A 14043-nucleotide genomic window follows, 5' to 3' on the forward strand; every position below is an offset into this window, starting at 1 on the left:
CCTCTTCCTCTTCTGGTCTGGAGTCCTCTTCCTCATCTAGTCTCCTCTCCCAGTCTCGTCTACTTTTCCGGTCTGGTCTCTTCCTCTTCCGGTTGGGTCATCTCCTCATCTCGTCTGCTCTCCTCTTCCTCGTCTGGTCTGGTCTCCCCTTTCTCATCTGATCTCATCTCCCGGTCTCGTCTCCTTTTCCGGTCTGGTCTCCCAGTCTCCTCTTCTCTTCCGGTCTGGTCTCCTCATCCTCATCCAGTCTCATCGCCCGGTCTCATCTACTGTTCCAGTCTGTTCTCCTCTTCCCTGTGGTCTCTTCCTCATCCGGTCTGGTCTCCTCTTCCTCTTACTAAAAAAAAAGTATGAGCTAGGCATGGTCGTGTGCCTGTAGTCCCAGCTACAGGCTGGAAGGATTGCTTCAGCCCAGGAGTTTGAGGCTGCAGTAAGCTGTGATCACACCACTGCACTCCAACCTGGGAGACAGAGCAAGACCTTATCTCTTAAAAAAAAAGAAAAAAAAATTATGGTTTGTCTCTCTGATTGAGCTGCAAGCTCTTTTAGGGTTTTACGACATTGAGTCTTCCACAAGCTCAAACAGTGCTGTGCATATGGTAGGTGTTCAGTAAATGTTTTTATAGATGATTTATGAACAGTGGTTAGTTTCTTTTGATAATTTAAAAACAACAGGATTTTTTTTTAACTTCTCTGGGGTAGATTTTTATGGTGCTATCTAAAGGCAGAGATATATATCAACTAAATTTATGTAATAAAGGCAGAAACATGAACTCAGTTCCTCTGGAGGCTACCTTGAGTTTATATTTCATATACAGATATATATTTTACATAAATTAAAAGAAAGCATGTGAGGAATTGAGATGACTATGGTAAGAATTTTAGAACTTTTTAAATTTAAATACTACAAATGTAACCTCTTAAATGCTTATTTATTAGTTCAAAAGAATTTGCATAGTACTTGAATGTGCAAGCAATGATAGAATATTTTTTCACTTAACTATTTAAAAATGTTTATATGGTATTATATACTTAAGCTGAATGATTATATTTTGTTCAACATTAAAATTGCATTTTGAATTAGGTTATAATTGTACTTTATTTACTTGAATCCATTTTACTCCTTTTATCCATTTTCACTGCTAAAACAGAACAATGATTTGATTCAGTTTTAGCAATTGCTAGTCAGAGAGCTTTCCATTACACTAGTAATGAGGATTTTTAATTCAACCATTTGCATAAAAATATTTCTCAAATTAAAAGGTTGAATTTATATCTGTTATAAGTGTATTAACCAATCACTTGTTAATCATGTAATATTTTTATAATGATGAAAATACAAGCATTAGCTTCTGGTTGTTAACATCAAGCCATTTTTATTTTGTTTCATAGAATAATAATAACCTGGATGCCTGCTGTGCTGTTCTCTCTCAGGAGAGTACAAGGTATCTTTATGGAGAAGGAGACTTGAATTTTTCAGATGATTCTGGAATCTCTGGTCTACGCAATCACATGACTTCTCTCAACTTGGACTTGCAGTCACAGAACGTTTACCACCATGGAAGAGAGGGAAATAGAATGAATGGAAGTAGGACTCTAACGCACAGCATTAGTGATGGACAGCTTCAAGGTGGTCAGTCTAATAATGAACTATTTCAGCAGGAGCCACAAACAGCACCAGCTCAAGTTCCTCAAGGCTTTAATGTTTTTGGAATGTCCAGTAGTTCTGGTGCCTCAAATTCAACACCACATCTTGGATTTCACTTAGGCAGCAAAGGAACATCCAACCTTTCTCAACAAACTCCCAGATTTAATCCTATTATGGTAACTTTAGCCCCAAATATCCAGACTGGTCGTAATACTCCTACATCTTTGCACATACATGGTGTACCTCCACCTGTACTAAACAGTCCACAGGGAAATTCTATCTATATTAGGCCTTATATTACAACTCCTAGTGGTACAGCTCGACAGACACAACAGCATTCTGGCTGGGTATCTCAGTTTAATGCCATGAACCCTCAACAAGTCTATCAACCTTCACAGCCTGGTCCCTGGACTACTTATCCTGCATCTAATCCTCTGTCACATACCTCAACCCAACAGGCAAATCAGCAAGGCCACCAGACCTCTCATGTCTACATGCCCATCAGTTCACCTACTACTCCACAACCACCAACAGTTCATTCATCTGGTAGCTCACAATCTTCTGCCCACAGCCAATATAACATTCAGAATATTTCAACAGGACCTCGAAAAAACCAGATTGAAATCAAACTTGAACCCCCACAAAGAAACAATTCTTCAAAATTGCGTTCTTCTGGACCTCGAACCTCCGGCAGTTCCGCTTCTGTCAACAGCCAGACCTTAAACAGAAATCAACCCACTGTTTACATAGCTGCCAGTCCCCCAAATACTGATGAGCTCATGTCCCGTAGTCAACCTAAGGTCTATATTTCAGCTAATGCCGCCACAGGAGATGAACAGGTCATGCGGAATCAGCCCACACTCTTCATATCCACAAACTCTGGAGCATCTGCTGCCTCCAGGAATATGTCTGGCCAAGTGAGCATGGGTCCTGCCTTTATTCATCACCACCCTCCCAAAAGTCGAGCAATGGGCAATAACTCTGCAACGTCTCCTCGAGTAGTAGTCACTCAACCCAATACAAAATACACTTTCAAAATTACAGTTTCTCCCAATAAACCCCCTGCAGTTTCACCAGGGGTGGTGTCCCCTACCTTTGAACTTACAAATCTTCTAAACCATCCTGATCATTATGTAGAAACAGAGAATATTCAGCACCTCACGGACCCTACTTTGGCACATGTGGATAGAATAAGTGAAGCACGGAAATTGAGTATGGGATCTGATGATGCTGCCTACACACAAGGTAATGTTAATACTAAAGGTATTAGTATTAATACTAAAGGTGGGATTATTTTCCATGCTGGACTTATTGGTGTACATTTCATAACAGAAATGGGCATCAACATTATTATTTCATCTTTTCAATGTTACTCCAAATAATGTTATATTAACATTTGAGCACATTTATATAAATTTTAATTTTATTGTCATAAAACTTGAAGTTTGTGTTATCAGCTCTTCAAAATAATCAACTGATTGGTTTATTTGTTTGTTTGTTTGTTAATGTTCATAACACTTTTTTTTCCAGCTAGACTTGTACCTGTGGTGATACTGATTTTCCTTTTACAATTTCTACAAATAAAAATTCATGAAAACACATTTTTACAAGTAACTAGTTGATTCCTGACTAATATGATAAATCTGCCTTCTTTGACCAGGTATTTGAAGAATAAGGAATTTCTTCATTTTTCTAATATGACATTTTCATCTTATATGAAAGTCTAAATTGCTGATGAGTCCTAGAATAATTTACCTCTAAAGAGAAATTTGAATCTTGTTCCTGATACTTGTCTCTTTCAACTTGAACCTCCCTTAAATGTTGGTTAATACATTTCTTTTTATTTGAAATTGTGAATAAGAATGTGAATTTTAAATCTATCTTGATTGATTATCCTTTTCTGAAAGAGATTAGTTATGGCATAATACTGAATTCTATCTGTATTAACTCAGGCAGAGATAATTTCTCTCATATATTCATATGTTTTATCTAACCCCTCAAATTACTTAATTTTCAATAGGAAACACTATATTTATTCAGATAAGAAGGTGAAGGTTAAATGTTTGTTTTCTTGAATGTTGTTGCAAGTTTGTAGATTAACTGAGTCATGTAAAGCAGCAGTCCCCAACCTTTTTGGCACCAGGGACCAGTTTCATGGAAGACAATTTTTCTACAGACGGGTTGGGGTCGGGGGGCCGGTGTTGATTGCTGGGTTCTGTGGCCTAGAGGTTGGGGAACCATAGTTTTAGAGTAAGGACATATCTTAGTTATCTTTGTATCTGCAATGACTTGTTCCACATCCAGCTGTAGATTGGAAAATGCTGTATAACATCACCTTCATGCAGCATGCAGCCCCCAACGATCACTGGTACCACTGGTACCACTTGTCCTTTTTGCAATTTCTAATACAGTGACTTTACTGTGGAGTTTCTTAGAGTAGCCTGATTTTGGGGGCCCATTTTATGTTCCAAACAGTTATACACTAGTGATCCTCAATCCAAGCTATGGTGCTTTCAAGTTCCATAATCACCTATGCAGCTTTCAAAATATAAAGTGCCCAGGACTCAGCCCAAACTTGCTTAATTAGAGCCTCTGAATGGTGAAGCCTAGGTGCATGGGTGCGTGCTGTGTGCTTTTAGAGGTTCATGGTGATTTTGATTGCCCTATAAATTGTGTTAATACTTTTATTTTCCACATATCCGTGACTAATTGCAAGCACTTTAGTTTCAGCAATGAATAAATTTTAATATACTATTTCTTCCACTGATACTTAATTTCTCTTCTTCTCCAAAGTCTTTTTTCTCCTCCTTGCCTTCTGTTAAAACAGCAGGCTTCAGGCTGAATGCAGTGGCTCACACTTGTAATCCTAGCACTTTGGGAGGCCAAGGTGGGAGGATTGCTTGAGGCCAGGAGTTCGAGACCAGCTTGAGCAAGAGCGAGACCCTGTCCCAAGAAAAAATAGAAAAATTAGCCAGGCGTGGCAGTGAGGCAGTGAATCACTTGAGCCCAGGAGTTTGATGTTGCAGTGAGCTGTGATAACACCACAGCATTCCAGCCTGGGCGATAGAGCCAAACCCTGTCTCAAAAAAAAAAAACCCAACAACAACCCCAAAAGTAGGTTTCCTATGTTTAGATAGTTACTGTTTCTTAAAATGAAGAGCAAATTTTTTATGAAGATAATTTGATAAGGAAAATTTTCAAGTAAACATTCACATTTAATTGGATTTTACAAATTATATTAACAAAGTTATTCACATATATCTGGAATGTGAAAAGGAAGTGTTACTTAAACTTGGTATATCCAATTTCTCTCCTATTCTTTCTTTTGCATCAAATCCTATCGTTCCTCTGCCCATCATGGCCATCTGTTTCATTTTCAGTAAAAGCTACGAAGCCTTACATGATCAGCTGCCCCTCCCTGCCATGCTTTTTCCTTTTGCTTACCACCTGCTCACTCTATTCCAGCCCTACTGGCCTTACTCTTCCTTAAACATAGAAGGCAAACCTTAGGGCCTTTAGACTTGCAAATCCCATTGTCTGAATTCTCTTCTCCCAGAAATCCACAGTTCATTCCCTCACATGCTTCAGTCTTCACTCAAAGTCACCTTTTCAATGAGACATCCCGGGTCTCCCTATCTAAATCCACCAGCGACCTCTCAGCATTCCTGTCTCTTCATCCCTGCTTATATTGCTTAAGGGGGGAAAATGAGCAATCTAATATTAAGATATGTAATAAATAATATTTGCAGAAAGTTTACCATGTTTTAGGCACCATTCTGAATGCTCATTTATTTCCTAAAACCAACTATAAAGTAGGCACTAGTATTATTTCTGCTTGCAAGTAACTTATAAAAGCACAAGTGGCAGAGTCAAGATTCTAACTAGGAATTTGACAGCAGGGCCCACAGTCTTAACCACTGTACTATAATGTCTTTCTTTCCAGATTGTCAAGATAAACTCTTTGGAAAGATATCGTACAGCTTCATAGAGCCCATGGCACACCACTGTGGGTGCCACATATACCTCAATTTAAGAAGCGTGGGGCTAAAAAATCATTCAATAAAAAAACAGGAAGAGGCAACTGTAGGGAAAGAAATCATAATAACCAGATAACAATTAGAAATAACTTGAAACTATAAAGTAGTACCCTGGATATGTTTAGAGAGCACCTTCTAAAGGCACCTGAAAGTAAAAAAAATTTCTGATATGTGAAGGTTCTGGTTTAAGATCTACCAAAGAAGCAGGCTTCCCCAGAATCTGCCACTCAAATTGCTTCTCTTCACTAATAGCTGTAGACTCAGACTCGGGTTCAAACAGCTGTAACAACCTCAGTCACTTTTTTTTTTTTTGAAGAGACAGGGTCTTGCTCTGTTGCTCAGGCTCGAGTGCAGTGGTGCGATCATAATTCACTACAGCCTTGAACTCCTGGGCTCAAGCGATCTTCCTGCCTCAGCCTCCCAAGTCGCTGAGACTGCAGGTGCACACCACTACACCCAGCTAATTGTTTTTTTATTTTTTGTAGAGACAGGTTCTCACTACATTACCTAGGCTGGTCTCGAACTCCTGGCCTCAAATTTTCCTCCCACTTCAGTCTCCCAAAGCGCTGAGATTACAGGTGTGAGCCCCCGTGCACAGCTCTACCTTCTTTAAACATACCTGCATACATATAGAAGTTCATAACATCCGTATGACTATGTGCCCTCGAATTTTCTATGTGTGTGCACTATATTGAGATGGGTGCTATTCTGCAACCCTTCATCTCCTCATTTCCTTCTGGATACTGTTGAACTGGTATTGACCTGGGTTGACCTAGCATCCAATGATGGAATCTTGATCTAGTGTTTCATTCACTAGTTCAAGACAAATCAAACGATTGTTCTTTGATGAAAAATGCATCTTTTCTGCTTTTACCCTACATAGTTTACAAGAACTCTCTACAGTAGTGCTAAATGAGGTAGCCTGAATAATCCTGATCTTTAAGCAAGAATCTTTTCTGAACTCTAACTTGAGTGGTATAGATAGGTAAGAAAGAGAAAAATATTTCTGTCTCCTGCAGGGAAAGTGACCTTTCTAAAACTCCTGGGACATACTGTTTCAGAGTAGAAAAATAAGTTGAGTCAGGTACTGGAATCATAGGAAAATATTTTTCGCAAAATGAGGAGGAAACATACATAAATGTGGTAACCATAGTGCATTATTTTTCTTTTAGTCTACCATTTGAAATCTAAAAATACTATAATAAAAATATTTTAATGAAAATGTTTATAAAAGATGTATTGTTTGATGTGCCCTCTGCTATATAGAGGTCAAAAGAAAAAGAAGTAAATTAATGAAACTTTTACCAAGACCTTGCTTATATCAGTACTAAGTCTTTAGCACCACCACTATCACCACCCCCACCACCTCCAAAGGAAATAAATTAAACTTGAGTCCTTAAAGACTACCGGAATCAAAGAGGAAAATGAGTGCTAAATGGAAAAAACAAATTAAGATTGGAGAGAAATTTTAAAGTTAATAGGTATAAAAAAGATTCTCATTTTGTTAAGAACAAATATAGAAGTGAAAATTGCTTACCAGTGGGAATGTCACTGGTCACATAGCTACATTTTTTCCCCTTGAGTCACACCACCTGACTGTACCTAACTTCTGAAAAATATCAAAAAATACTTTATCATTCACTGTGTTTGAGACCTTCTAGTGTCCTCTCCATTTCACAGTGATTTGTAACACTGGCAGCTTTTCTATGTATGGAGGACAAAATGCTTTACCTAACACTACTGCCAAAAATGATTGCTCATTCTCTTATTTCTGCAGAAATCCATCTGTGGCATTAACTTAACTGGAAAACTGTGTTGTTTTAAAATATATATATTTTATATATATATATTATATATATATATATAATCCTAAGTATTTTTAATGATATTTTAATACCTTTTTTCCCCATTATATTTATGGTCACATCATAATGTTAAGCACTAACCTTGACTTGGAACCTAAGATAGCAATACAAGTAAGAAAAATTATGAATTGAAAATTAGCTTCTTGAACTTTGTTTCTCGTTTCTTGTCATTTTTTTTACCAGTATGTCTCTCCAGATCAACACTTTTCTGTTTAATGAGATTTAATAAAAATGCTAATCATGACACAAATTCAGTGGGCTAGATACTCTTTTCAAAGGAGATACAATTTAAATTCAGATTTTTAAATTTGCACTTTACGCAGCTGCTGATTGGAAGTGCCTTTTCTAGAATGTTCTGTATTGGCATTGAAATCACATTATTGACAATTAACTCGGCCTGGTGCTGTGGCATGCACCTGTAGTCCCAAGTGCTCAGCGTCTGAAGCAGGAGGATCGCTTGAGCCCACAGGTTTGAGGCCAGCCTGGGTAACATAACAAGACTCTGTCTCTTAAAAAAAAATTTTAACTCAATAATTAAGATTAATTGACAGCAAACCACTTCTAGAATTTTGTTTTTTCAAATCAGCCCACTACCCACAGGTTCTTTTCAGTCTTAAGAGTAACTACCTTTTTAATTTGGGGTAAATCTCAGGGTTGGAATAAACTTTTAAGGTCATGTAGAATCCTACACCAAAGGTTATCTGGTCCACTTATCTGTCCAGCACTCAGATCCCTATCAGGTGTAAATCCATTCTATACTTGAATACCTGCGAGAGACAGGCTGCCTCCTGAGACAGCATGTCCCATTATTGGAGAGCTCTACCTACTAGCAAGTTACTTCATGTATTAAACCAATATCTTTAAAAAGTATTATGAAAATAACATATACCTAGTAAAAGAAATTTTAAACAAAAAAAGAAGATACAATGAGAATGTGTCTTCTTTCAACCCTTGACCTGTCCCTTCCTCTCAGCCCTTCCACCATTAACTATTAGAGGTAATTTCCATTGCAGTTCTTTAATGTTTCTCTCTGTTATATTCACTCATACACACCCATATACACACACACATTTTTTTTTAAAGCAGGAGCACTATGCATATGGGTATATGTGAACATGTGGGATTATGTAGTGTATGCATACCCTATAATGTGTCTAACAGACATACTCTAAATATGGAAATATACAGTATACATGTTTTACTTAATATATTTTAAGATATTTGCATTTCAGCATATATAAATATATATGTATATATATATATATATTTTTTTTTTTGAGGCAGTCCCACCCTGTCACCCTGGCTAGAGTGCCATGGCATCAGCCTAGCTCACAGCAACCTCAAACTCCTGGGCTCGAGCAATCCTTCTGCCTCAGCCTCCCAAGTAGCTGACACTACAGGCATGTGCCACCATGCCCAGCTAATTTTTTCTGTATATTTTTAACTGTCCATATAATTTTTCTATTTTTAGTAGAGACAGGGTCTTGCTCTTGCTCAGGCTGGTCTTGAACTCCTGAGCTCAAACAATCCGCGTGCCTTGGCCTCCCAGAGTGCTAGGATTACAGGCATGAGCCACCGCGCCCGGCCATATAAATATATTTCATTCAAGTCTTTTTTATTGTTTATTCATTTTAACAGCTATATTGAAATATAGCTAATACTGTACAATTCACTCATTTGCAGTGTACAAGTCAGTTTTTAGTATATCCACTGCTATGTGCAACCATCAACACAGGTACTAGTGTAGAACACTTTCATTCCTCAAAAAGAAACCCCATATATCCTATAAGCTACCATCTGCCTGTCCTGTTACCCCCACCCTCAGCATTAGGCAACCACTAGTCTACTTACTTTCTGTCTCTATAAATTTACATATTCTGGACACCTCATATAAATGGAATCCTATACTCTGTGATCTTTTGTGACTGACTTTTTTCACTTAGCACACTCTTCACTTAAAAGTTCGTCCAGGTTGTAGCAAATATTAGTACTTAACTTCTTTTTTATGGCCAATTAATATGCCATTATATAAATATGCTGCATGTTATTTATTCATTCTTCAGTTGATGGACATTTTGGTTATTTCCTTTTGGTCATTATGAATAATGCTACAGTAAACACTCACGTACAAGTTTTTGTGTGTACATGTGTTTCTCTTCAGTATATGCCTAGGAGTGGAAGTGATGGGTGTGGTAATTCTGTGTTTAACCATTTCGAGATGCCAGACATTTCCAAAGTGTCTGCACCATTTTGCATTCCCACCAGCAGTCTGTGATGGTTTTGATCTCTCTCTCTGTGATATTTGCCATTCTAGTGGCTGTGAAGTATTTCATTGTGGTTTTGATTTGTATTTCCCTAATGGCTAATGATATTGAGCATGAGTCCATGTGCTTATTGGCCATTTGCATTTTTTCTTTGGAAAAATGCCCATTCATATCCTTTTCCAATTTTTTAATTGGGTTATTTGTCTTTATTGAGTTGTATGGGTTCTTTGTATATTCTAGAAATAAGTCCCTTATGTGACTTGCAATTATTTTCTTCCATTTTTTGTTTTACAAAAATGTTCTTCAGAGTATTTTCTCCCATTCTATGTGTTGTCTTTTCACTTTCTTGATGGTGTCCTTTAAGCACAAAAGTTTTTTATTTTGCTAAAGTCCAATCTATTTTTTTCTTTTGTTGCTCTTGCTTTTGGTGTCTTTATCTAAGAATCAGTTGTCAAATCTAAGGTCATGAAGATTTACCCCTATCGTTTCTCTTAAGAATTATATAGTTTAAGCTTTTATGTGTTGGTCTTTCATCCATTTTGAGTTAATTTCTGTGTAATGGCATGAGGTAAGGATCCAGCTTCATTCTTTTGCATGTGACTATCGAGGTATCCCAGCACCATTTGTTCAAAAAAACCTCCCTTGCCACCATTGAATGGTCTTGGTACCCTTGCAGAAAATCGGTTCACCGTAAACATGTAGGTTTATTTCTGGATTCTCAGTTCTTTTCCCTTGATCTGTCATGTTCCTTATGCCAGTACCGGACTGTTACTTTGTAGTAGGTTTTGAAATTGAGATGTATGAGTTCTCCTACCTTGTTTTTCAAGAGAGTTTTGGCTGTTTGGAGTCTCTTGGAATTCTGTATAAATATTAGAACCAGCTTGTCAGCTGCTACAAAGCAGTCAGCTAGGATTCTGATAAGGGATTGCATTCAAATATTTTTCTACATACTTGATATTTTTTTAAAAATTCAGGCAGAACTAAAGGGTATATAATGAAGAATTCCCCTCGCTAGAGATAACCCATGGCTATTCACAAACAGTTCATTTTGCATTCTTCTGAATAAATTGAAATTTTATGTCAAACACATATATACCTCTTTTTAGACAAATGGAACATAAGTGTTTTGCTTTTTATCTTAATCTTTTTGTCTTTATCTCTTTGAGAGAATTCCATGTCAGCATGTACAGATCTGCTGGTTAAGAAATGGCTGTATAGTATTTTGTACTATAATATCTAACCAATCCTTTTTTGATGGACCTTAAGGTAGTTGTTATTCTTGCTTTTACAAACAGTGCTGCAGTAAAAATCCTTGTGTATACATATTTGTGTCTGTGTCCAAGTATGTTGGCAGAAGAGATTACCAGGAGTGAAACTATTATGTCCAAGTATATGTTTATTTTCAATTTTGATAGATGTATCATTTAGGCTTGGTTATGCTGTAGTAACAAACCATGTCTTAAACACAAGAAAGGTTTATTTCTAGTTCACATTTCTTGTCCATTATAGATTAACTACTGGGCTCTGTCCTGCATCATCCTCACCCAGGGATGCAGGTTAATGGAAGTACCTTGACAAAGGAACTATGGTAGGAACAGCTGTGGCTCCTTCAGCTTCTGCCTCAACACATGTTATTCTTTAGCTAAAACAAGACACACAGCCACACCTAATTTGGAGGGAATGGGGAGGCACAATTCTGTCACATAACTGGGAGATAGAGAACCAGAAGTATGTGGTGAAGAACACTAATGACAGCCACAGTAAATGTTGCCAATTTCAATTTTGAAGCTTTCTCTAAAGTATACCAGTTTATACTCCATGTTTATAAATGAGGAACATTTTTGGCAACATTTATAAGAATGTTCTTTCCCCCACCCCTCCTCCACTCATCATGTTTGTAGGTAGTTGAAAAAAATACATCTTTGTCAGTCTGCTAGATAAAAATGTATTGTTTGGGTTTTTAAAATTTGCATCTTTTTAAGGACCTTAAATTTGCATCTTTAAATATGAGTGAGGTTAAGCATCTTTTCATGTGTTCTTTTTCAAGCCATTTGTATTTCTTATTTTGTAAACTTGCCTGTTTTTGTAGGATACCTACTCTTTTTTCTAATTTGTTATTACTTTTAACTGGTCAATAACATTTTTTTGTTTTATAAATTGTTTGCTTTTATATATTCAGACTTAACATTTTTTTCTTATGGCTTCTGGGTTTTGTGTCATATGAGCCTTTCCTCAATTCCAAGATTTTGAAAAAAGAACAGAAATCTTATGCTGTACTTTCTCCTTCGTTACAGTGATGTTCCTCTCCTTGAAACTATATTGAATTGGTCTCATATGGCATCCTTTCAGAACTTAAAAGCAACTACCAAGCTACAATGTCTTCTTTTAAAAGTATAAACCTTTCAAAGCTATAAACACTCCACTTCCTATAATGGTTCATCCAGTTGTATTTCTCTGAAGCTCTTTTGATGTCTCTAGGCCTCAGTTTTCTTTCTGTCTAAAATGAAAGCTTTAGACAATATATTTATCTCAGTACTATAAGGTCACATGCAGAATCTTAATTATGTACAAATAAATGCCAACAAATTATTACCTAACAAGAGGCCTCACCAGTTCTGCCAAAAATGACTAAAACTCATCTCTTACTAATACATATGTATAAATAATTTAAATTTCTTTAAAGTAATTACAGAGAATAAGCATTATTCCTCATAGTTTTGTTGTTAGATCAGTTGCCCAAATTACAGGCCCAGTTGCAGCACTGTTGTAAGATCTGATTTTAACTGCCTTTAAAGATGGCAAAATAAATGAAAACAATTTGCTTTATTTTAAAGTGTAATAGCCATCTTCAAACCTTTTGTGACTCAACCACCAAATAAGTGACTATAGTAATAATGGTATGTAAAACAGATATGATCCCCCTGTCAGCAAAGTTACAGTCTAGAATAATCTTGACTTATTTTAGAAGCTGACATTGTATCTTTTTAGGTACGATGACTTGGGCAAGATTTAGTCATTTACCTGATAAGCATATAAAATTGTCATGACAGAAAAACTAAAAAGATACTAGAAGTTAGTACCAATTATGTTTTTCAATGGCAGAATTTCTCCTGTTTCTTTTAAGTAAGCCTAAAATCTTTCTATCTATAAATACCTGATACATTTTCCAATGGCATAGGTATTTTTTTTAATAAGCAAATTCTCCCTCATATTTTTGTTTTTAAACTTCTAGGGAAATCAGACGTTATTTACACTAAAGAATGCCTGAAATTAATAAAGCTAACATCATCTGGAACTTGAAGTGTGGTTTTCTAGTTTCAGATAAAATTGAGTAAGAAATTGTCTCTGTTGTTCATCAGAAGCTGACAAAAGTTGGCTAAATACTTAAGCTTGCTGTATAAAACATGTAGAATGGCCGAAGGAGTGGTTTAAGAGCCCTCCCTAGTACTTGAATTCACTCAAGTGAATACTCATTTTAACAACCACAAGAGGGAGTTGCATGCTTAAATTAATCTTTATCTATTAAAATTGTAATTTTGACTGAAAGAGGATTTAAAAGGTACTGAATATTTTTTTTCTACCTGTAATTCCTCCTCCTTCTTTATCTATTCAGGAGGACAAGATAGTTTAGTTTAGAAAACTAAAGAAGTCAGTATATGGTTGAGATGTTGAATACACTGCTTACTTTAGTTCCTTGGTAGAACCAACATATAAAAAAAAGCCATCTATCTACAATGCCAGCAGCCTAAAAGTCTTGCCATATTTCATAACATTGAATCTTGCTAAGTGAGTAACATTAAAGGTAAACATTCAAGGAGACTTTAAAATGTCAAGTTTTTATTTTATCAGTATATCTATTTCTTGGACTTAAAGTTAGTATTTTGCTCCTACTATCCATTAAATGTCAAATTGTCATTATTTTACATTTAATAGATATTTATCTAGTGCTATAATTTTCAAGGTGTAAGACTACGTACCAAGTGGTACAAAATTGAATTCAGGTGTTTAATTGAAAGATGTATTTGATAATGTAAAATCTAAAATGCTGAATTTTTCATAGTGCAAAATGAAATGAAGTAGTCTAACAAAAAAAAAAACAGATTCTTCTTTAGTGTGATGATGATTTATAAATACAAAGTAATAATATATAAGCTCTTGCAATTCTTTCCGTAACTTTGTTTCTGTCCTTCATACTTCACTCATGGTATTAATTTATTTATTGCCTTTTG

General features: G+C 36.2%; 1 protein-coding gene across 2 annotated transcripts in view; it reads left to right on the forward strand.

The window, feature by feature from the left end:
• The window catches only part of TAB2 (TGF-beta activated kinase 1 (MAP3K7) binding protein 2), a 59747-nt gene that overhangs the window by 25219 nt on the left and 20485 nt on the right, over nt 1-14043 (forward strand). For both annotated transcript variants that reach the window (XM_045544552.1, XM_045544553.1), the window contains one exon: nt 1393-2893. In XM_045544552.1, coding sequence (XP_045400508.1) covers nt 1393-2893 — 1501 coding nt within the window. The remainder of the gene's footprint in view (nt 1-1392; nt 2894-14043) is intronic.

The sequence above is a fragment of the Lemur catta genome, chromosome 2 (assembly GCF_020740605.2).
Source record: "Lemur catta isolate mLemCat1 chromosome 2, mLemCat1.pri, whole genome shotgun sequence".
NCBI lineage: Eukaryota > Metazoa > Chordata > Mammalia > Primates > Lemuridae > Lemur > Lemur catta.